The sequence below is a fragment of the Terrapene carolina genome, unplaced genomic scaffold (assembly GCF_002925995.2).
Source record: "Terrapene carolina triunguis isolate 2854851 unplaced genomic scaffold, T_m_triunguis-2.0 Scaffold24, whole genome shotgun sequence".
NCBI lineage: Eukaryota > Metazoa > Chordata > Testudines > Emydidae > Terrapene > Terrapene triunguis.
This window is the reverse complement of record NW_020664375.1, coordinates 2,087,027-2,112,192: the sequence shown is the minus strand read 5'-3', so window position 1 is coordinate 2,112,192 and position 25,166 is coordinate 2,087,027. Positions and strand designations below refer to the sequence as shown.

General features: G+C 43.1%; 1 protein-coding gene across 4 annotated transcripts in view; it reads right to left on the bottom strand.

The window, feature by feature from the left end:
- Nucleotides 1-674: 674 nt before the first annotated feature.
- The window catches only part of LOC112116989 (DEAD-box helicase 3 X-linked), a 36,695-nt gene continuing 12,203 nt past the window's right edge, over nucleotides 675-25,166 (bottom strand). For 2 of the 4 annotated variants that reach the window (XM_024214785.1, XM_024214787.1), the window contains 14 exons: nucleotides 23,968-24,091; nucleotides 22,299-22,460; nucleotides 22,113-22,212; nucleotides 16,156-16,291; nucleotides 12,179-12,264; nucleotides 10,951-11,049; nucleotides 10,715-10,875; nucleotides 8,564-8,708; nucleotides 8,264-8,453; nucleotides 7,794-7,975; nucleotides 7,572-7,689; nucleotides 5,667-5,823; nucleotides 3,907-4,055; nucleotides 675-3,214 (listed from right to left, as the gene is read on the bottom strand). In XM_024214785.1, coding sequence (XP_024070553.1) covers nucleotides 3,129-3,214; nucleotides 3,907-4,055; nucleotides 5,667-5,823; nucleotides 7,572-7,689; nucleotides 7,794-7,975; nucleotides 8,264-8,453; nucleotides 8,564-8,708; nucleotides 10,715-10,875; nucleotides 10,951-11,049; nucleotides 12,179-12,264; nucleotides 16,156-16,291; nucleotides 22,113-22,212; nucleotides 22,299-22,460; nucleotides 23,968-24,091 — 1,895 coding nt within the window. In that variant the 3' untranslated portion in view covers nucleotides 675-3,128. The remainder of the gene's footprint in view (nucleotides 3,215-3,906; nucleotides 4,056-5,666; nucleotides 5,824-7,571; nucleotides 7,690-7,793; nucleotides 7,976-8,263; nucleotides 8,454-8,563; nucleotides 8,709-10,714; nucleotides 10,876-10,950; nucleotides 11,050-12,178; nucleotides 12,265-16,155; nucleotides 16,292-22,112; nucleotides 22,213-22,298; nucleotides 22,461-23,967; nucleotides 24,092-25,166) is intronic. The other 2 variants (XM_024214786.1, XM_024214788.1) reach the window with 1 other exon arrangement.

Below are 25,166 nucleotides of genomic sequence, written 5' to 3'. Positions count from 1 at the left end.
CGAGATTTTAAAAAAAAAAAAAAAAAAAAAAAAAAAACACACCACCTTAAAAACATTAAAATAGCCTAACTTTTTGCTATGCTCTAGTCTCTCCAGGGGGAATGGCTTGGAATTTGCAACCCCAGGGAGGTGAAGCCTAATGTGATTAACATTTTCACAGCCTCCCAATTCTAGGCTACTCTAAAGTTTAATAGCTATTACTGACTGCCAGTGGCCAGCAGCTCTGCTGTTCCACCCTCTCCTACCCACTGCATACCCTAAACCCCAGTTTGTGATGGGGTCCTCAGCTTGTGGCAATCTTCCACAGTTTCAGTAAGTTGTGTCCCCTGGCCAGATCAGAGACTTTTAGAGCACCTTTACCTGGCATGCAGAGGCTGAAGTAAGGGATATGGGGGGCGGGGGGGAGAACCCCCCCTTCCATGTCTACTTACTGCAGAATACAGATCTCTCATATACAACTGAGGCAACACCTGCCCATCTCAAATGATGGGTATACAGGACAACTCTGCCACTACATTTTGTACTAGCATAAATGGGTCAGGTGCCAGATGGTTCATTATCTCAGCCAGCACTTTAATGTGCTACGAAGTTGCAAGATCAGAGATTGCACCAAATTATTCAGTTTACAGGCATGATACATGACAGTGACGCTTAAAAAAAATGAGTGGACTCTGTGCAGTTCAACTTTTTATTTTAATAAAATCAAGAGTAATGCACAGCACATGCAGTGCTAGCATCTAAACTAATACAATAAGCAATTACTAAACCTACAGTGACTTGAAGTTGAATTTACACATTCAGCAAGTTTAAACCCATTCTTTGCATATGATTTTTAATCCTTATTTCTGAACTGAAAATATTGCTGGCTGATAAAACTTGCTAAAATGCACAAGTCACTGATTATGCCAATACAACAAAGATAACCACATGTTTGAGGATTGCAATGTGCCAGACATTCACTGAAAAATAAAAAACAAAAACAAAACCACACACAACTAAACAAAACTCACGCAAACAAACATCTGAGAATCTGGACACTTCACATCAGTGTTTAGAAGTGTTTCATTAATATCTTAAGACAAGTGTATCAAAACCTTGGCATGTTTAATTTTAAGTTGCCAATTTTTGTTTTACTATCAGAAAGTTATGGCTACACCGCCAATGCCGGGTCTGCTTAATTTGACTTAAGAGTTTAATATGACTTAAACATTAAAAGCTCACACTACCCCGAAATATATAATTTCACGCATACGGTGACATTCAACATTCAAGTGCCAGTGTTTTTGTACTGTCTTTTGGTCAAGTTTCTTTAAACTTTCAAAGAATCACTTTTAGGCTTACAAAAATAAATATTTGTCAAAAATGTTCAATAAATATTACACAAAACTAGCAGCAAAAAGTATCTAGAAATCTCGTGTGCAAATAGTTTTCTTCCCAGCTATCATTCCCATGGTCCCAAATAAATTTTAGAATCTAGTTCCTTCTCCTTAGACAAGCTGCGTTCAATCTCCAAGAGACAAAATAAGATTGGAAGTTAAGGACACGCACACAAGACATATATAAAATTCTCTGAATGTGCAATAAAAGAAGTATTTTGTAAAAAGTTATGGGCAAAATGTACAAGGGCCTAAACCTAGACTAATTGAAATAGCACCATAACAAATGACCTCAATACTGTCAAGTGCACCTACTTAATAAAAGTTTTAGAACAAGGCACAATACACTTGAAAAAATCTATTGCACTTTAGGAGATTTTTGCCATTTTCCTATGCCACTGTAGATTAAGAGTTGATAATGGCTCTGGCCACAAAAGTTAGCACAGAAATTCCAAGTGGCAGAGGCATTTTACTGGTGGACAATACTTATCTTTGGCCAGATTTAGCATAAACAGACTATAAATACAATGGAAACCTATGCAACTAAAACTGACTAAAACTGCACTTTAATAGCAGAATTGAAACCTTGTGCAGTTATGTACATTTCCAACCTCTGTGATCTCAAGATTTGTTTGTTACTCTTCTGGAGCCATTTTACAAAGTCTACAGTAAGCCAGTTTAACATCTCAACGCAGCTTGAACAGAGTAATGTGAATCTGCATTAAAATAAAGCCTGCTGCATAATTCTTCCTGTTCATACCCTCTTGACCAAAAAACATCAACACTAGCATGCGTTATTAGACCAAAATCAGTCAGGCCCTTAAGGAGGACCAGTCACTGTCGTGGTCAGCCATTCTACCATTTCAATTTCATATGGCAGGCATTTTTAAAAAGTCTAAATAGATGAATTCTCCTAAAAACTATTTCAAGTTATCAGACCTTTAAACGCTCCCTGTAATATTCTGCCCACATTTGGCTAGCTCACATTAATGATCTGCCTAAACATTGAAAAAGGAATTGCTGTATTTACTTGCATTAACTTCAAAAACAGTGCTTTTAATGTATGCATGTATCCATACATCATCTCATCATGACTGGAATGGCTTATTAAAGACTATCAGGTTCTAAGTACCTATCCAGGATAGAGTGAGCAAATCAGAACTTTAACTTAGTACAGTTTTGCCACATTAGAAACGAATTCCATTGATATGCTTCAAGATGTTTGTTTGGTTTTTTTCAAATCTGCAAGTATCAAAAGCCCTAATGCAGGCTACCGCATAAGTTTTTGTAATATTATGGATGAATCGATGATTCCTGTTTAAGTTGTATCACACCTGTGTGCCAAGGTTTGATTTTAGCTCAAGTTCAGTAATTTTGATTTTGTCAACAATTGATATCTTGAGCATTACTGAGCCAACAGGACATCAAAATAAAAGTTGTCTAAAGTTAAAGGCACAGTACATTAACAAACAAATGATCCTCAGTCACAAAATTAGAAATGCAGTTTGGGGTTGGGGGTGGCTGGGAGGGGAGTTAATCCTGACTACAGCAATGGAATCTTCACCTTCAAAATAGGGCTGCTTGTTCCTTTTGTTTCTTCTGTGACCTTGAGCTCCCTTAAAAAAAATTTCAGTGGAGAATCACAGCTGGTAATGTACTGCGAGTTCTTGAAGCTACACAAGGTATAGTCTGGCTAAGTTACATGTGGTTTCCATATTAGCTTGTTTGGTAGGATATCTGCTGCAAGCAGATTCAGTTGCCCCACCAGTCAACCCCCTGGGAGTTATAGTTTCCTCCATATCCATCACTGTTGTAGAAGCCGCCTCCATAGCCACCACCTATTGGGGTGAAAAAAACCACATCAGCTTTTTCTTAACTTACTAAAACCTTTACATCCTTTCAGTCTACCCCAGGGGTTCTCAAACTGGGGTTGGGACCCCTCAGGGGGTTGTGAGGTTATTACATGGGGGGTTGTGAGCTGTCAGCCCCCACCCCAGACCCTGCTTTGCATCGAGCATTTATAATGGTGTTAAATATATTTTAAAAAGTGTTTAATTTATTGGGGGGGGGGGGGGGAGAATCTACACTCAGAGGCTTGCTATGTGAAAGGGGTCACCAGTACAAAAGTTTGAGAATCACTAATCTACCCCTTTTGCTTCTTCCCTGGACAGAAGTTTTCTGTGGCCCAAAGACACTGTGGGGGGTGGGGAAAGAAGAGAAGACACTGACTATACATGGTATTGTAAAGCTAAAACTAAGATTAGGAAAGCTTCAGTGTGTAACCTGCTTACCATAATTTTGGGTACCACAAAAGGATATTACTGTGCCAGCTAAATCCTCTGAATTGTTAAGTTCAATGTTACAGGCTATAGTAAATTCACAGCCCTTACAGACACATTTGAGAGTTGGCTACTTTATACATTTGTTTTAAGACAAGACCTAGTTTTCCTAAAAAAAAGGATTCAGAGCTTGTTTTGAAGCTGCCACCACCAGCTCCCTCCTTTGTATTTGATTCCAGACAGACAATTACCTCCAAATCCTCTGCTGCCTCCATGGCTGCTGCTGCTACTGCCACCACCACCGCTGCGGCTGCTGCTTGGTCGACTACTGCTAAAGCTACTACTGCTGCCACCGCTACTTGTTCGATAGTCTCTGGCACCAAATCCTCCACTGAACCGACTATACAGGAAGAAACAATATTATTCACAGCTTGTTCTTATTGCATTCTGGTAGAATGCAATTAAGATAGCAGCTTTGAAAGCTAGGGTAGAGTTTTGTAAAGCGGTTTGAAATGAATATTTGCAGAATATAGCAGTGCCCTTATTGCTTAGTTTCAGCACCAGAGTTTGTTGCTTGCAAGCCTCTCATTGCTACTTGGACAGCATGAGACTGTCAACATGCCATTTGACATAAGCTGAGGAAAAGGTGCTACTGTTCAATCTACGTGGCTTACTTTTCAGTTGAATAAACCATAACCGATTGCAAGAATGTAGAAACCTACACTAATTAACAAGAGTTGCTTTTCTAGAGTTCAGTTCTAGGTCCGATGCAGTACAACCCACCCCTGTACAACTGGGGTAGAGGAAGCAGCTGACGAGCAGTACTAGCTATTTAAGGAACTAGTGACACCTACCATTAATAATTCACTCCACAAACTGATACCTATATATCATTAATATGAAAATAAACTAGTGACATTTCATAAGCACTTTTTTTAAAATAAAAAAACAATTATGCTATTGATTTATTCTGCTGCACCATCTAGAGTTGTTTTTCCTATATGAAAGAGTTCACTCCCTCTTAATCTATAGCCATCTACAAAGATGGCTACAATATCTTCAGCCCCATGTTTACTGGCTTGGAACCCACAGTATAGCACTGCAACAAGAAATATTCCTGTCCACATAGCAGCAATTCATTTGTTGGTTAACAGGACAGAATAAATATCATACAGCAGTAAAAAGTGTCTCAGGTGAAGCAATATGATTGAGACCTTGCTTTATACTGCATAATAGCAGCTTTAAAAAATAAAATAAATAAAAAGCACATCTATTCTATTCCAAGTGGAAAAGCACACTTTTGTTGCCCTTCCAACATGAATAATCCTGCTCCCTTTAACATGTAAATAAAGCAAAAGCAATTTGTGGGTGACCACTAAAGATTCACTACAATATTAAACAGCCCCATTCACTAAATCAAAAATGGTTAACTTGCTAAACAAATTCATCTGTTTAACAGCTTAACATCAGAACCCACTGTAGAGTAAATCTTGAAAGTCCAGTTTTCCAACCGTTTCTAATGTTTAAAAAAAAAATGTGTCGTACTTGTTCCTCATCCCAAAATGATTATCCAGCTCTTAAAAGAGGAGTTTGTTCCTGATCAGTTTAACTGGATTTTGGAGACTTTCAGAATAGGACATTTTAGCATAGAGGGGACTTAAATGACAAGATGTGGCTTCCTATGAGGGGCTCAGTTTGAAGCAAACTGAAGAAAAACGTCTAATATTTCTAATGGAAAAGCAAATTCTCAGAGATCATTTGTATTTCCAACTCTACTCTAAAGGAAGAGAAATGTTAAGACCAACAACTTGGAGCAGTTTAGAGGAGCCACAGTGCAATCACAGCGACAGCAGTACTAAAATATATCAACATGGAAGACCGTTTTAGCTAACCCGCCAATCTGAAGTGTAATTAAAGCAAAGGTTTAGGCAATAGGAACCCGAATCTGCAACCATGGAACTGGCATGAAATGGATTATGCTCTTAAGTAGTCAGAGTCCTATTCAAGTTACCTCTTCGAACGCCCACGACTGCTACCACCCTTATGAATCTGCTCATAAGCCATGTTTTCCAACCACGATGGTACTTCCTGTTTAGCTTCAACAAGGAGATCTAGCAAGTCCTTGGTGATGTTTATGTTCCTCTCATTGAAGAATGAGGTGGCAAGGCCTTTAAAAAAAAAAAAAAGTTTGATTCTCAACATTAGGTAACTTGGTATGATGCTTCAAGTACAAGTTCATCTGAGCTACACAGAAATAGTGTCTTGAACAGGAGGACCAAAAAAATAATTTTTTATATAAATATATAAATATAAAAAAGAGTTAGTTGGTGGGTTTTATATTAAACAGGCTAGGCTTGTACTGAACTTTAAAGATACTTGAAATTGGTCTTAGGACAGGAAGCTGCCTAATAAAAGTAAGCATCTGTCAGAGACACCACTAGGCTTGAAGGAGTGCATGCAAGCTTGCTAGTTTCTCTTTACTTGAGGTTTGACATACAAAACTTTAGAATACTATGTAATTGGGGATCAGGTAGGAAGATACACCAAGCAGATGCAGAATTTCCTCTGAGATTTACAGTAAATCAGCCAACATCCAACTGATGTTGGTTCCCATTTCCTTCCCCAGGAATTCACTTTGAGAGCTCTCTCAATGAAGCAGAAGTGTCAGTGAGCCTTCTCTTGTGGCAAGTTGCTTTATTAACCTGGTGTTAGGGAACCAGCCTACAGGACTTGGTATAACTTTAATTCAGATTATGGTGTTATACCAGCTCTTGCAGCAACGACTGCATTCCAAATACTTTTATTTCCTCATTTGTATTGGTTTGTGTTTTAACAGAACATGCATAAATGGCAGTTGGTCCATGTGCACTTGCATGCAAAAATTTAGCAGCTTTTTTTTTTTAGAAAGAACGCCAACTGGAACTCTGCTGTACTGGTTTCTAGGGCTGTCAAGTTATCAGTTAACACATGCAATTACCTAAAAAATGTAATTGATTAAACCGGATTAGATTGTACACTGTTAAATTTAATTTAATTGGTATTGTTTTTTCTCAACATTCAAATATATTGATTTCAATTACACAGAATACAAAGTACAGTGCTCACTTGATTTTTTATTACAAACATTTGCACTGTAAAAATGATAAAAGGAAGTATTTCAGTTCACCTCATACAAGTACTGTGGTGCAATTTGTTGTGAAAGTGCAATTTACAAATGTAGTTTTTGTTGTGTAACTGCACTTAAAACAAGGTAAAACTTTAGAGCCTAGAAGTCCACTCAGTCCTACTTCTTGTTCAGCCAATCACTAAGAGAAACAAGTTTGCTTACATTTACAAGAGATAATGCTGCCCTCTTATTTACAATGTCACCAGAAAGTGAGAACAGGCATTTGCACAGCATTTTTGTAGCCAGCATTGCAAGGTATTTACATGCCAGATATGCTAAACATTCGTATGCCCCTTCATGGTTCGGCCACCATTCCACACTGATGCTTGTTAAAGTGTTAATTAAATGTGTGACAATTCCTTGGGGGAGAATAGTAGGTCTCCTGCTCCATTTTACCCACATTCTGCCACATCTGAGACTGCTATAACAAATATATGATGAACGAGCACATGTTGTTCATTTTAAGAACACTTTATTTGCGTTTTGTCAAATAGGCAGTGAAGGTACCAATGGGAGAGACACTGGAGCAATAAGACTTGCATGGAATTTTGCTCAGTTTAATAAAACTGGAATTAAGATTACTGCTGCAAAGACTAGAAGTGGGTTTGTCTGAAGCAGTAGCTCAAGTAAGCTTTGTTTTGTAGTTCAAGTTTACTCTTATTAGAGAATGTATATAGTGTTACTTATAACCCACTGGAATACTACATTTGAAGAGCATCTTTTAGTAGACAATGCACTTAAAAGTCTTACCAAGGTTTCCCACACGGCCTGTACGACCAATGCGATGTACATATTCTTCTATGTCACTTGGCAAGTCAAAGTTTATGACATGTTTTACATTTGAAATGTCCAATCCTCTTGCTGCAACCTAATGGTGAAGAAGTTCAACCGTCAGCTCTTAGCAAAGCTTCACAAGAACAAAGTAAAATAAACTAAACGTCTTATAGAAAGAAAAAAAAGTTAGACACTTACTGCTGTGGCAACCAGAATTGGGCTTCTGCCTGAACGGAACTGGTGTAGAGCTTCCTCTCTGTCTCTCTGAGAGCGATCTCCATGAATGCTTGTACAAGCATATCCTTCATGGTAGAGAAAGTCCTCCAGAGAGTCAGCTCCCTTTTTAGTCTCCACGAACACCAGAGTCAGTGAATCTTTACCTAATGCAAGAAGTTAAACCACAGATTTGCCACCAGCAATGCTACATCTGCAAATATTTAGCACCCCCCACGTGGTAAAAGGCAGTTATCTTCTGCTCCATTACATTACTTCATTCAATGAGAGATGAGTACCAAGGCCACTCCCCCTCCCATGATGTTTATATTACCCAAGTAGTTTATTTGCATGCATACTGTTTTAAGTCAAAGCCAAAACATTCACAACATATGAAAAAAACAGGGAGGAAAAGACTAACAGCTTTTCCTCCACCTAACATAGATTCTCATTACCTGAGCCATTAGAGCTGTGTTGAAATTCTCCCAAACAGTCTTTACCTGTGGCATTTAGCAGGTCAAGCAGAAATGACCGTTTGTCTGACTCTTCCACCCACACTACTTTCTGTGTGATGTTCTCAGATGTAGAGCCAACTCTGCCAACAGCCAGAAAGATATATTCATCCAGGAAGTCACGGGCAAGCATCTAGAGGTAGACAAAAAGATTCCCACTGTTTTTCCCCACAAAGACTGGGGGAGTTCAGAAAGTACTTACATTAAGCTTGTAGGTCAAAAAAGCCTCAAGCCAGACAGTACCTGGATTTCCTTGGGAAAAGTAGCACTGAACATCATGGTATGACGCACTCCCTTTGGTGGCATAGTATCTTGTTCAACAATACGGCGAATTTGAGGCTCAAACCCCATATCAAGCATGCGATCAGCTTCATCCAGTACCAGGTATCTGGGAATAGATAAACAGAATCAAAATTGCTTATAGTGAGGAAAAACAGGTTTTTTTAAATTACGATATATACTCGTTCATAAACCGAATATTTCTGGTAAAAAAAAAAAAGACGCATCAAAGAACAGGGGGTCAACTTATAAATGGGTCTACACCAAAATTTGAGGATTTTAAACTCTACAGAATCATTGAATTGAGTATCTAATACAGGGATCGTCAACCTTTGGCACGCAGCCTGCCAGGGTAAGCACCCTGGCAGGCTGGGCCGGTTTGTTTACCTGTCGCATCTCCAGGTTTGGCCGATTTGGACTCCCACTGGCCACGGTTCACCGCTCCAGGCCAATGGGAGCAGCAGGAAGTGGCGGACAGCACATCCCTTGGCCCATGCTGCTTTCTGCCGCCCCCATTGGTCTGGAGCAGCAAACCGCAGCCACCGGGAGCTGAGGGGCTCTGTGCCTGCAGACGCTCCAAGTAAACAAAACGTCCCGACCCGCCAGTGGCTTACCCTGACAGGCCGGGAGCCAAAGTTTCCCAACCCCTGAAATATAGGGTTGGCTTATGAAAGTTGGGGCATGTTTTGTTTTTTTTTCCTTATTATTTTGGGTGGGGGGGGGGGGGGAAGGAGGAGGGAGAGAGAGAGTCAGCTTATAAACAAACAGGCTAACGGACAAGTACATACAGTAGTTTTTTTATCCCCACACACAAGCCAGGCTATTTTTAAAAAAAAAAACAATTGGCAATTAAATATTTAATGCAGTATGCCAAGATTATTCAATGACTGCTTGTATGACCCGACATTAGTTGGGAAGTATTTATGAGCTGTCATTTTAGATGATAACTAGTCAATTTAACAGCATTAAGGCACGCTTTTACAAATGTTTGTTTGACAGCTAGTTTGGCAGTAAAATTCTCGGAGCACACAGCATGATCATTCCCATAGGAACCTCAGCTTAGAGTAGGGGTTCTCAACAAATTTTTTGGTGGCCTCAGAGTGCGACCACCAACTCTTGCTTGCTCTAACAATTTTTCCTAAAAATACTAGTTAATTTTAGGGAAAAAAAACATGCACATAAATATGTCCAAATCATTGTAATTTATGAAGAATTTGGGGGGTTTTTTTTGGCAAACAGTAATAAAAATAATGTATAGTGGTTTCCATTCTTTACCTGACCTAAAGAGAACAGAACCAAGAGTAAGGTGCTTTGCATGTTCTTATCTTTTGTTGTTTCTTTCGCTGGCTTTCTTTTTTTAAATAAAGATTTGCTAGCTAGCAGCTTGCTGCTGTGAAGTGATATTTGTAAGTTTGTTAATATTTTTCACAGCAGCAGGCTTGCTAGCTAGCTAGGAGGCAGTGAAAAGCAGTATTAAACTTACAAATATCACTTTTCACAGCAGATTTACTCAACCCTGGCAAGCTGGGGGACAAATTAAGCTGTGGATGGGGAGGTGGGTAGCAAGGCAGCAGGGGCCAGTTGTGATTTGGAAAGGGGGGCAAACCCAACTCTTCTCCCCCACCCCCAATCACTACCCAGGAGGCAGTGGACCCAAGAGAAGGCCCTGGTGGCTATGTTTGAGAAACACTGGCTTAGAGTGTCTCATCCACAGCATGCTAGATTAGTACAAGAAGCAAGTTTGTAGGAGACTTCTAAATAGATGCAGGCTGCTGGAGAGCCATTATCTGAGTGTGAGACCAGAGGAATATTGGAGGGCTGGGAGAGGAAGAAGAGAAATGGTGTTATGCAAATACTGCCGTGTTTTAGAACCTGAGAAGTGTTCATTATTCATACAACAGGCATATATGGGATTTGTATTGTGAAATCTAACTGTTCAACTACTAAGCCTTTCCTAAATGACTGTCTAGCAAAACATGAGAAAAATCCTATGGATCGCTACTATTTACATTTATATGGTTTTTTAGTTTAAAAAACCGACAGCTAAGTTCCAGGATCTGTCAGAAATTCTATAGACATTTTTAAGACTGTCAAATTCCAGATCATTTCACCTACTTGCAAAAGTCCAATCCAATCTTCCCCCTCTCCATCATGTCAACCAGACGTCCTGGAGTTGCCACAAGCAAGTGACATCCACGTTCCAAGTCACGTATCTGTTGACCAATGTCAGCACCACCGTAGACAACACAAGGACGAACTTTGGAACGATATGCAAACTGTAAGAACAGAACTAGTTATTTTCTGTTTTTTAAAAAGCTCATGATATTATACAGACAAGTTGCCAAAGATACCTTTCTGGCTTCTTCATAGATCTGCACTGCCAGTTCTCTAGTTGGAGCCAGGACTAGAGAGATTGGGTATTGCTTACGGCGTCCATACCTTCCATTTTCCTGAAGGACAACATTTAGAATAATAAATACTTCCAATTTAAAGAGTTGAAACTAAAGCCATTTCAAACCCCAGGCACATCCTTCCCCCGCAATTCTGAAACTTTCTTGCCACCAGCACCGCAAGGATCCACTCTTTGCTGAGCATGGATCAGACAAAATGGAGCATCTACAGCTTTTTTTGCTCTAAAGTGGACCTCTACCTGCAATCAAGGCTCTCAAGGCTATTTATATTCCAAAGGACCTGTTGCTACGAGTTGTTAAAAAGAAGTACAGGAAGTCTTCCACAGCAGAAAGTCTCAATCATACTTTAGGCATTGGTTCTGAAGACTTGTGTCCCAACTGCACTATCAGGAATGCTAGGTGACCATGCTAACAATAGGTCTTTAGGGAGCAGAACTACAGAGATTTTAGAGACTCCCTGTGAACATTATTTATTTTTAAGTCTTACAAAAGGGATTCAATACTCTGATGTTTGGGGGGGGGGGGGGGGGGGGGGGGGGGGGGAAAGAAGAGAGAAGAGAATCTTATTGCACCATGGAGTAACTTTATACTTAGAAATAGCCACATTTCAGTGGCTACAAGACATGCTTATTACCAGTATGGTTTTTTCAGCCTTCATTCTGGAAGCCACACTGCACGAGATCCTTTCATACTTCTATTATCTGACTAGTCCTAAAGAAGAGTTTAGGTCCTAGACCATTAAGAACAGCTCTGTAGTCCTCCACTGGCCTAAACTGAAGTGAAATTTGGCTTCAAGCAGTTTTGTTTTAAGGTCTTCCTCTTTTGTTATGAGTGTCTGAATGAAGACTGATTTGTTCATTAGATGGTAATATGTTTGTTTGTGAGTCAATAAAAAAACCCACCACACACACACACACACGGACCACAATGCCTCTAAGTGAGCAGACAAGCAACAAATGAGCAGCTCTCTGAAGCTGCCCTCTAAATTATTGGGGGTAAGAAATTGGGCACAGGCCTCTCTGAAACAGACTGCTTGTTAGTACGACTACTATAATCAGACATATCTAGAAAGAATAAATATTAACAGAAAAATTGCAGGCAAGAAAAGCATCCTGCGGGGGACTGATCTGGTTTTCACATTTCTTGGACTGCACATCTAAGAACTTGCCTTCATAGCTCTCAAAGCATCACCAGGACCATCTGTATAGATCTGACTCAATATTGGTAGAAGAAATGCAGCAGTTTTCCCAGAACCTATTAAGAAATACAAAGGTTAATCTTGACAATAAAAGCATCAATACTTCCATCAAGTTATCAGCTGCAACACCTTACACAGTATTCCAAACAACCTAGCTGAACTAGACTGTGCTCCTGACATTGTTAACAAGGCAAGAGATAAGAGTTGTGTTTGAGATGTTGCTCATGTCCATTCTATTGTAGGTGTGCGCTTACCACATGCACCGGTGCTGGAAGTCCCCCCCATCCCCCTGTGGTATCTGTAGATGACTGGCTCTGGTGTGGCGCATGTATGCACCAGTATAAGGGGTGGGACCGGGTCCCAGATTGGTGGAAAGAGCTATTAAGGGCCCTTCAGGAACCTGATTGACATCTCATGCGAGAATACAGATTTACCCTGGATACGAGGATGGAAAGCCAATATGGCTGCCGGGCGCACCTTGACTGAAGAAAAGGCAAGGCCCATGTGCTTTAAATGAAGCAAGTAATCCAAGATGAACTGTAAAGACGACTGGGTTGGGGAGATGATGTGCTCAGATGCCCAGCAGGAGAAGTGCTTCTTCCACTTTGCCAGGTAAGTTGCTCTGGTGGAGGGCTGCTTTCCAAGAGAACCTGCTGTACCTGATTAGAGTGCATGCAGCATCCAAGCCGTGAGGTGGAGAGAGGTAAGACTGGCTCCTGCATGCCAACAATGATCCTGCGACAGTAGGTCTGGTGGCTGAGTAGGAGGCCATGGCCAGTTCCAGGAGACAGTTGGAAAACAGGGGAGCTTACCACCCAGTTGGTTATGGATGGAGCTCAAGTTTGTAGAGAATGCTGACTGGTGGCCTTGCTGGTGCTTATAGCTCTTGCCCTTTTTTATAAGGACTCTGACCAAGGTTGGCTCCCAAACCTATGGGTTTGTTGTTGCTTAAGCCACTTATCAGCACTGGCATGTATAGGCCCATGGTGCACAAAGTAGCCCTCAAGTCTTTCAGGTTGTGCAATTTACTGTTTGTCTGTTCTGAAAATAGTGCCAAACCATTGAATGGGAAGTCCTGGATTGACTGTTGAACCTGTGTTGAAAGGCCCGATGACTGCAACTAGAACACACGCCTCATTGAAATAGCTGACGATATGGTTTGGGCCATAGATCTGCTGCATCTGAGGCCACTTGTAGGGCCGTTCTGGCCACTGCCCTCATCTCTGATTGCCAGAGGAACCCAGGAAGGGTTTTCTGGCTGTGAGTCACAACTTGGCCATGGATTGCCAGCTATTAAAATCATAGCAGCCAAGCAAGGCCTTGTGGTTGGCCACTCAGCTGGAGTCTATGTAGAATAAAAGTTTTTCTACCAAAGAGATCGAGCCTCTTTGTTCTTAGGCATTGATCCCAGTTGGCCCTGTCTGTTAGCTGCTGACACATCACTGAGCTTGGGGCAAGGTGGGTATAAAGATACTATGTCCTCGTTAAGGGTATTTTCACTCTGCCCACTTGGAGATGGGGACAGCAAGGAATGTGTCTACCACAGAGCCTTAGTGATTTTCATCATTCCCTTGTGCACCAGCAATGCCACCCTGGCAGGGGCTGCTGCACTCTGTACATCAAACAAGGAGTCCAAGGGCTCTGCCAACTCCTTGACTTCCAGCCCCATGTTCAAGGTGACCCTCTTCAAGAGCTCCTGGTGAGCCTTGGCATTGTCCTGGGGGAAAACCGGGTGAAAGGGCCCTGCTATTGCCTCATTAGGTGAAGATGAGGCAGGTATGGGTCTGCCAACCCTGCTGAACCCAGGGAGCCTGCTCTGACTCCAGGTCCAAGACTGAGGCAGGTGAGAGGCTATTGCTGACAGTCTGATACCCAAGGCTGACCTATGCCCCTGCAATGGTTGGGGAAATCCCTAGGGGTTCCAGAGTTGCCAGGGGGCAGGCCACTGGCCCATGCTGTCACTGGTGGCCCAGCGGGGAATGCTGGTGCTCTTGATGGGTGGTCCTAGCCCACGGGCAGGATCTCCTTGCTGTTGGAGCCTGAGGAGGGGGATACGTCTGGGGGACCAGGACAGTGCCAAGGCCACCTGTCTACCCCGATCCTGTCAGTTCTGGTCCCAAACCTCTGCAGAGGATCTGTACGAGGGCAATGGCTCTCAGTGCCATGATCTTGGTGCTGGTACCCTGGTAATTGACACCTTATGTTTAGCAAGTGATGCTGTTCTGTCGAGCAGGAGCAGGAAGCTGAGTGAGTAGACTGATGTGCTGGAGACTGCGGACATGCTGGTGGTGAACTGTACTGTTGGTCCAGCAACAGGGCTCTGGGGACTGGTGTCTCAATCCTCTGGATTGGTGACATGTGCTGGGAGAGAGTGTCTTGGGTGCTCCTAGCACCAGGGCTCTGGGGATTGGTGCTGCGCCTCTGTGGGTCTGCACCAGCCCACTAGCTATCACTGCCTTGAGCCCAGGGACTGACACCAGGAACTCTGGCAGATGGTGCTGCTCAAGCAAGTGCTGATGGGACACCCCCTGTGGCAAGGAGTGGTGCAGCACTGATGGGGACTGTTGGAAGGGTCCCAAAGCAGGTTTACCCCTCAACCAGGGCACATCCATAGCCTTAGTGGCCTGAAGGGCCTCCAGCATGGATGGCACCATCAGGTGTGGAGTGCCTCTGCCACTCCCTGGGGTGGCAGGTGGATCTTGAAGTGGGCTTAACCACTCAACCCTCATGGGTCTTTGCTATTCTCTGGCCCTCTCCTTCCCTTTAATGGGACACAGGAGAATGTCCCCTCCCAGACTTTGCCTTTTAGCCAGTAGCAGGGGATGGGGATTGGTGCTGGTCTGAGGCCGGTGTCAGCAGTATGCTCTGCAACGAGGCTGCAGTGCTAGGAACAGAATCCAATCTGGTTGCTTCTGAGGCTGCAGTAAGGGCCGACTCCATAAGGAGCGCTCTGAGACAAATCTCACTCCTTTTTGTTCTGTGCTCTGAAGCTCTTGTGTATGTGACACTTGTCACTAATATGGGTTTCCCCTAAACACTTCAAACAGCTTCTATGGGAATCACTGACTGGCAAGCGTTTCTTGCAACAGGCACATTTGAAGACCAGGGCACGCCCTGTCCCTAGGCTAAGTACTGTTTGGGACTAACAAATGAACACTAAATCCACAGTAAGGGAACTATAAAATAAACCTAAAATTTCTAACTATATGCAGAAAGTTCTCAACTGTGCCTAGTTGTGAGGAGTAAGCCTAGAGAGGCAAGGAGATGTTACAGCACAGTCACTGGCAGTAAGAAGGAACGGGGGGGGGGGGGGGGGGGAAGCTGGCAATGCACCTTCTACTAATGCATATGCATGCCACTCCAGAGGGCATCAGAGCTGGGCCCCCTATGGATACCAGAGGGAAAAACACTTCTGGCACAAGTGCATGTGACAAGCATGTACACACCTACAATGGAATGGACACGAGCAAGCACTTGAACCAGGAACTCAAGGCAGATAATTTTACTCCCCCCTACCTTTCACTACATTCTGAGTTAATACTGATCTCACTTGGGCCAAAGGAACACTAAAAATATGGCAGTTAACAATGGCAGAAGATGGTTGCTTCTGCCAATTCAGACATGTAATAAAACCTTAAAAATGCCGTATTCTAAGTACTAAGAGGCACCTAGCACCCACAGAGGAGGGCATGACAAGTAAGTTACCCTCACCTCTATAACTGGTCAATCCAGATTTTGTGCTAGTGTGTTCTTGCTCTAAGGATAGCAGGCTACAGTTCCCAGTATGTGGGAAATGCAGGAGGACTTCTGTCATGAGCAAGCAGTTCCTTCCTTTCCTTTTAGTGATTTTTATCATCTGCAGCTTGAAGATTTGATCCAATTCCCACCCCCATTTCAAGCTGAACTGGAAAGTCAATATCGTTACAGGTGCAAGGTCAGAAACCTACCTGTCTGGGCACAGGCCATCAAATCTCTCTTGTCCTTGATGATAGGTATAGCATGTTTCTGAACTGGAGTAGGACGGGTGTAGCGAGTGAGCTCAATGTTGCCCATGATAATTTCTCCCATGTCAAGGTCACTGAACTGTAACAGACATTTTGGGGGGGAGGGGGGGAGAAGAGAAGTTAGTGGGGGACTGACTTCAGAACCTTCTCACTGAAAATCTAGCTCAGCCCAAGTGACTCATGTATCCATAAGATTAATCTGCTCAGTACATGTACACAAAAAACAAATTTAACAGATTTTAAACTTGACATATTAAAAAGACAGACATGTACTTGGTTCCTCTTTGCTTATGTATAAGCAGCATAAAAGTTTAAGACCAAGTAGAACTCTTGCATCAGAAGTCAGGCTTCCAAGCAAATGAGACCTATGCATAACTACAGAACTAGTGGTCTCATCACGTGACATCCCATCTAAAAAACTCTCCTATCACACACACACACACACACACACCCCCCACAACTGAAGCAAGAACAAGCTCTTGCACCACTTCTATAAACCAAGATATCCTCCAATAAAACCTTTCAGGCTTTTAAGTTGCCAAAACACCAGCCAGTAGCAGAAGAGCATCACTAGGTTCCTTCTTTGCCCCTTTCCCATGAAATCTGTCTTTAAAGTACGGCTGTGGTCCTTAATTCAGAGTTTAATCTTGCACAATAGACCAGTGTGTTAAACTGAGAAACCTGCAAGTCATGATCAGTTCATCATAAAGAGATGCCAGAAAGGCAGTCACTAATCAGATTAATTTTTTCTATATTAGTTGTCTCAAAGCACTTATGGACTGACTACATAGCAGGTCTCCTGATCACTGGCATACTGGCAGGCCATCACATGTGCTGAGAACAACACAGTATTTACACTGGTGGTTGCCTGACAAAAAACCCAGAAAGCTGTGTTCAAGCAGTATCCAGAAAGCAGCGTTCACCTGTTGCTGCCCTATTTCACTGAAGAGTAGAATTTATTTATCTGTACAGTAACTGAAGTTTGAGATGTTTTGTCCCTATGGGTGGTCCATCATAGGATGCATGCACCCATACACTCTCAATCAGGGTGCAATCAGCAGTACCCACAGGTCCAGACCTGGGACCTTTACATACTTGTGCCTTGATGCAAAAGGCATCTAGAGGAGCAGACCTGCCACCACTTCAATTCCTTCTCAGCCACAAAGTTCAAGATGGCACCTGTACAGTAACAGGAGTTACTGAGATAAGTAACCTGAGGTGTTGCTATGGCTGCTCCACTGTAGGAGACTCCCAAGCAGTAACTCAATACAGAGGCAGTTTGAGGAGGCTGATCTTAGCATGGTTCTGATGACAGCAAAGGCAGTGTCTGCCCTGGAAGCAGGTAGAACAGGTACTGAAGAATGGAGGACCAGGTTGTTTTCCTGCAAATGTCCATGATAGGTTATTGAGGTAGATTGAGCAGTTACTACAGAAAGGGGGGGGGAGGGGAGGAGAAAGAGATGAACCCCAGCAGCTTTGTAACAAGAAACCCACTTCAGTGGTATGAGTAGACTTTGGCTGTTCCTTCATTCTCTTGAATAAGGAAGGAGACAGTCCAGAATAAGCCCTGGAAGATCTTTTTCTGGCAAGGCAGATTGTATGGGAACTTCTTACATCCAGGATATGGAGGCTAACCTCCTCCTCAAGAAATAAAGTCTGGGGTAAGATACAGACAGACAAGTGTCCCCATTGATATAGAATTCTGAAAAGCACTCAGGCAGTAAACAAGGCTGGGGGCATAGGGTCACCTTGTCATGGTAAAAAGGTAGTATAGAAAGGGTCAGCCATGAGCACCCCTAAATTCCCTACCTTTCTGGGCAAAGTTTCGGTGACTAAGAACAAAGCCTTGAGGAACAGGTGGAGGACTGAACAGCTACCCCACAGGTTCAAACAGAGGGTTCCTTAAGTGAGGGAACAGATTATACAACCTGCTAAGGAACCTGGCTGTGGCAGGGTGAGTAAAAACAGTCCTTTGACTGGTGGATAAGAGGCTATATAATAGCCGCCAAGTAAACCCTACTAGAGTTTAGGTGATTACCTGCTGGATTTAAAAAGCACCAGGGTTATCAAGTACATCTGTGAGGAGAGATTCAGAAGGGAATACAGACTGATGGATACACCAAACTTGGAAGCATCTCTACACTTTTGTAGGTTGGTTCTCTCCTTGCTGCTCAGGAGTAGGGACAACCTCAGGACAGTAGTCCAACTCTATGCCAGAGAACCAGCTAAGGAGCTTGGTCTTAAGGTATAGAAAGGAGATGAAGATGGGATTATGGTACCAGAGTCCTGCTACATCAGGAGATGAGCTACAAGGGCAAGACAGCAGGTCTAGGAATCATTCTTGCCTAGGCTAGGAAGGTGCTATTAGCATAGCTACTGCTTACTTATTTCTGTTTGTTCAAGGCCTTGAAGATCAATAGTGTGGAAGCAGGTGTACAACTGAGTGGCCTAGGGACAAGGAGGGTGCCCCCCCATGGAGATTAAACCATTCCCTCAAGAGCAGAAGTGGGGACATTTCACATTGATGAAGCTGCAGAGATCCACTTTCAGGAAGACTCAGGATTGGCAAATATTTTAAGAGACTGAGTTCCTATTCATGGGCTTAGAAGTGCCTGTTCAGATAACATGCTATGGAGACCACTTAAACAACGGAACAAGACACCTCCACACACATCTCCTTGCTTGCCTCCCTCCTAGGACTTTCACCTCTGGCCCAACCCACACAGCTGGTCATACCCTGGACCTGATCTTTGGCCTAAATATTAACAGAGGACATTACAATCCAGCCACAACCTTGGACAATTACCTCATTATGGCAGTCAAAGACCTTCCAGTGCCCGGGCAACAAACAGAAGTGATCCTGATTCAATCACAAACACTGATGGATTCAATAAAATTCCAACACCTGCTAAAGGATGAGGAGTCAAGGACTGAACTGTTACCATTCTACACTGTCCTCCAAACAGCCCCTTCCATCCCCACTGCCTACACAAGTGACCTTTTTTGGGATACCCTAAAACAGATGGAGGTATGATTCAGACATGATGAAACAATGAACCCAACCAAAAGCCTACCTGCATTCCTGGAGTTTGGCATATGGACTCATCAAGAAGTTCTGGACACCCCCTAAAGGAGTTCCAAGGAAAGACTCATGAATCCAACCCATGTCCTTCCTGGCTTGTGAATGGGTTATGAACACCTGATTCAGAGGAGGAACCTTCTTTTCCTCCTTCAAACATGCAATATTCTGACCAACAATGAAACCCACCCTGGATATTTCAATCCTAGCCATCTACTGCCTACTGTCAAAACTCCCATTCCTGAGCAAGCTCAGAGAAATGAGCAAGAGGCCAACTACAAGCTCATTTAACTGAAGACAGCACTCTAGACCCAGCACAATCTGGATTCAGGCCAGGACATGGAACTGAAACGGCTTTAGAGAGCATTAGTGCCTCTTTCAGTCAATAGATAGATACAGGACAAACATTCATTCTCATGGGTCTCTTTGCAGCATTCAACGCAGCTGTCTTTACTAGAGATGTGGCAAGAGTCCAGGGTAATGCACTAAAGTGGCTTGAGTCCTTTCTGGAAGGATGCACCTAACGAATAGTGATGGAAACTGCACCTGCACCACTAGAACCCTTGCTTGCAGGGTTCCACAAACATGAATTCTTCTGGTCCTTTCCAATATCAACATTCAATTAACAGGTGAACTGTAAGATCACATGGACTCAAGTACAGGAAGATGCAGATGACAGCTCTACCTATCCTTCAGCACACATAACAAGCACCACCAAGATGGTCCACTGCTTGGATGAAGCTAACCTGGGTAAAACAGGTGATGCTGGTGGGCAGAGAAAACTATTGAGTTCACAACCATGGTACAGATTGCAAGTTCACATTCACAAGTGGTCAGTTCAGTCTGTAACCTAGGAGTTCACTTGGATTCCTTTGGACACTTTCACATCACAATAGCCACAAGTAATGCTTTTATCATCTCCAGCTGGCCAGGAGACTGTCACATCATGGTGAAGACCTGGCCTCAGTCATTCATGCCTTTGTCACCTTTCAGCTGGACTACAGCAATACATGATACTGGAGCATGAAAACACACTTCAACACTTTGTAAACTCTGGCTAGTATAAAACGCTGCAGCTCATCACTTCAGCAACACAAGCTACTATGAGCAGATCACACCTGTCTTCCACTCTAAGTTGGCTTCCCATAAAATTTTGAATCAAGTTCTAGGTCTGTCCTTATCAAAGCACTCCTTGGTCTAGGCCAGCAGTTTGCAAAAGGTGGGGGGTCAAGAGCCCAAAATGTCAGCACTGCATTTTAATAGGGTAACCAGGGCCAGCATTAGACTTGCTGGGACACAGGGCCAAAGCTGAAGCCTGAGCTCCACTCCCATCCAGGGCTGTGGGGCTCGGGCTCTGGCCCCCTCCCTGGTCATGTAGTAACTTGTCAGAAGGGGATTGCAGTGCAATGAACTTTGAGAACACCTGGTGTAGGCCCAGGATACCTAAAGACAGTCTAAAGTTAGAACTAAGACTGTTAACAACTTTGCTCCTCTGGCACAACGTACTCCTGGTGGAATTCTGCACCACTGCTCACTGACAGAATTCACATCCCCTCACAGAAAAAAAGTGACTAACTGGGAAGCACAGGGAAGCCTCAAGACCCTCCAAAGCAGCACAGGCATTTATTTTGGGCACCTGGAGAGGCAGCAGAAAGGTAAATCACCAATTGGGGGGTGGTGGGTGTGTGAGGTAGAAGAGACACTCCAGCCAGTGGCTCCTACCCTACCCCAGGCTCTGCTGCTAGTCCCAGCTGGCCAGGACAAGACTTCCCTTGCAGAGGAAGAGAACGACTGAGGCTGGGTCACACCCTCAGAAACCTCCCCAGTAGCAGGAAGCGCTGCTCCACACCCACCATGCCACCCCCTGTACTGCCCCAATAAGCATCCCACACCCAGATCCCCAAATAGCTGAACCCATACCCCCACCCAACCAACCCCCAGCACCTGAACACCCCCTGTGCAGCATCCCATTGCCCCTGCACCCAGAACCTCCCCAACAAGCCTGTGCATCCAGATCCCCCCCACTCAGCTGCCCACACCCAGAACCCTCTCACCCCACACTAGGATCCTGCTGAGCTGAGCCTGTCTGCCCATACTTGGTGTGCAGGGGCAGGCCCTTGTGTTGTGTCGGGTTGGGTGCAGCCTCCCCGTTGAGTTGGGAGGGGAAGAAGGAACAGCTGCAGGGTGCTCCCCACTGCCATGCTGGAGCCTCCACATTTTATTTGACAAATCAAATCTGCAGAATTTTAAAATATTGTGCACAGAAATTTTTTTGGGTGCAGATTTCCCTTCAGGAGTACACAATGGAATTCTCAACGAGAAAAAAAAATCTGCATAGGAGACAAGGCCTTCTCCATGGGTGAGGAGACATTAGAATGAAGTCTCCCAGGAATGGAGGACCATAACAAACCTCACCACCTTCTACTCCAAGTGCAAGGTGCATTTCTTTAACCTTATCTACTATAAGCACATTGCATCAGGTTTAACACAAAAAACCCCAAAACTTACAAGACACTTTACCACATATGCTTCTCTCTGGATGAAATCTTTCCTATGATGTAGCTATTAAAGCAACATAAGGGAAGCTGTCAAACAAGTGACTCTCACCATTCATAGCTTGCTTACCAACTGTTCGGTCATGCTTTCTGATTCACTGAAGTATGGTGGATCCACTATGTATCAGGAGGAAAAAGTTGCTGGACATAGTTTAAGCACTAGAAGCACCAATTCTCAGATTCATCAGGTTTCACTTGTAAGTTTGTTTACTTGGTATATAGCAACTGAAAATCTAGATTCAATATTAAAAATTTAAAAAGCTTACACTTTCAATATGTGGAGGACAGTTGCTGCCTGTTGCCTCAACGGGAATGTCATCATATTTCTCAAAGTTAATGCCTGTATTGCCTCCGGAGAAGAGCTCTCTGAAAGCAGAGGATAAAAGACATCAGTATTCTACTAGTTAACCTAGATTTGATTGTCATGCTGATACCTAAATGAAGTTACTCACTGTTCCAGACGATCACTTGGTGGAAGTGGTTTTGACCAGTCATCTTCATCTGACTTTTCAGACCAGCGACTATTTCCACCACGGTCAAATCTGCCAAAGCCACCCCTATCACCACGACTGCCAATACCATCATAGTCACCGCCTCTTCCACGGTCCTCAAATCTAAACACAGCAAAAAACCTATTTAGAAATCTAGCTCAACAAGGGTGGTTGTCGGACATGCAAACTGAGGCCCATTATGTTTAGCTGCATATTAATTCCCACATTAGGTAAAATAAGGTAGTGTTATATTCCAAATCTGGAATCAAATTCAACAAAGTAGGGTGTACTCAACAGGGTGAGCTGGTGTACATTACATATACTTTGTTCGGTAAAAGTTAGTGACTCATGTTTTAGGGGAAAATTTAACAGTGCTGCTTCATACATTAACTGCTCAATTGTTTATAAACTAGAGCATAAGCCTAATCAAAATAGGAAGCTAACTAGTTATAGGAGTTAAGTAACAGTATTTTAAAAAATTAAAAAGTTTGTAAGTTGAGAGAAACTGACATTTACCTGTAGAATGGCAATTCAGAATTCTCCCTTTTACATGTGTTTTAGTGGACACCTGTTCTAGAAAGGTGACAGTTTTGTACAAAGGGGAGGCACATTAAGCAATGTTAATTCATTGAATGTACTTTATAGTAAAAATTCACAACTGGCAAGTTTAACTTGCTCCTACATTTTATTGCTCATACAAATGGAAATTTTCTAAATTCAAGTACACTTGGCCCTTTGCCATGTCAATGATTGCATTATACAGGCAAGCTCCCTCTTTGTAAAATGGGCTTTGGATAAAAGGTAGAAAAGAGTCCTTACCTGGGTTGCGTTTAGTTTTAGGTCTGGTAAACCATGTTTGAGAAAATTCAGGATACAGGACTAACGAGGCGAAAAAGGTCATTCTCACCACACTTGTGCATACAAACATGAGGTGTTTAGAACTGACCAAATAAAGGGAGAGAACCTGCAAGAGTCTTACCCAATTGTTTTATTAAATTCACTCAGATTTTGTTCTCAGCTACACTTTTAATGAGAAAAAAATGTTGAGAACATTCTAACTTCAATTTTGTCATTTTACATTAAGCACTTACTCCCAATAACTAGTAAGTGTTCACCTGTGATGCAAGCATCCTATTGCCATGCCACAGAAGTGGCAAATCACTACAACTCCAATGTCATTAGCTAGTCCAAAGACTCAAACCAATTCACTCAGTTTAAGTCAGCGTTTCTCAACCTTTGTGCTGGCAACCCCTAACTTAAGCTTGGGGTTTCAGCCACCCTGCAGCATGGGGTTCCCAGAATCAGCTGCCTTACGGGGCTGAAACCACGTATTTAGTTTTGTGGGGCCCTAGGCAATTGCCCTGCTTCTTACCTGCTAATGCCAGCCTGCTCATGACCCCAGATTGAGAAACACTGCTTTAAGTTATTTACAATACTGCCTATCCTGAAAGGCTAGTTTTCCAAGCAGGGTTCTCATTCTGCTGCCCCAAATTACTAAGTAGCCCTGTTTCCATGTCATATTGAGACCTGAAGCTAGAATGAGGCAAGATCACAGTTCTACCACAAAACTGTTATTAGTGCAGATGTAAAAAAGTTAGTTTTGCTCTGCATGGAGCAAGAAGATACTAACCTTCCTCCTCTTGACCCATTCCCACGTTCACTAAAGAAGCTTGATTTTCCACCACGGTCACTCCGAGCACCAAAGCTGCTGTATGCATCCTTGTCTCTACCAGAATTCCACCCACTGTCAAATCCTAGACATGGAAAGAAAAAAGGGTTATTTTTCTAGTCATAAAAGTCAATAGGTCTCTGTTCAAGGTAACAAACCAATTTTAACAAGCAAAAGACTGTTCAATCTAAAGCCACCATGAAGGTGCACATGGGTTAGGAGCTAGCCAAATGGAGAACTCCAACAGAGTGCATTCTCCCCACCCCCGCACTTTATTATTAGAGTGATTTAGCACAGGAGATGGATTTCAGACACATGGCTAGCTATACTCATGTAGTTAGAGACTACTGGAAAGTTGTACAGTACTAATGAAATGACAGGTCAAGCAAGAGATTCACATTTTAGAGTCCAACTATGCAGTTATTTAAATCTACACTAGTTAACTACATAAAAACAAGGACTTAGTACAGAGATAGCCAAACTGTGGCTTGTGAGCCACATGTGGCTCTTACCATTATAGTGCAGCTCTGACCACTGCCACCCCCAAAATTCTCCACCTACCAGACCTGGGGGGGGGGGAAGCTTGCAGCAGGGTGGGGGGTTGGGACTTCAGCCCCGTGGGGTGCACCTGCCAAGGCTTGGGGCTGTAGCAGGAGCAGGGCTGAAGCCCTGAGCCTTGTCAGGCGCATCCCAGCTCTTGAACTTCTGAGATTGTTATATGCGACTTGGAGGGTCAGTAAACGTGGCTACCCCGACTTAGTATAAAATAGTCTCAGTATGTTGTGCTCATAACCTGAATTGTACCCAAATTGCTGCAGTTAAAAAAACCTAATCTAAAGCACACTGAGCTCTAATTTACTAGTCTAATATTCTGGGAAGGAATGTCCACAGGCACTTCATGAAGCCACTCTTCACCAGACCCCAGCCATAGTAGCTCATTCCTTAGAATTTCATAGTACTCCAAATAACAAGATACCAATGACTGGCTCAATCGCTATGTTAGTATACATTGTTAACAAAAACTGAAACTATAACAAAATGCTACCCTTGAAAAGTCTAACTTTTGGAGCTGGAGAATCAAGCTGTTTTTTCCTTCTTGTACGTAAATCTGAGCTCCAACCTCCTTTGGCTGCTGAAGAGAACAACAAAATTTCTCCAGC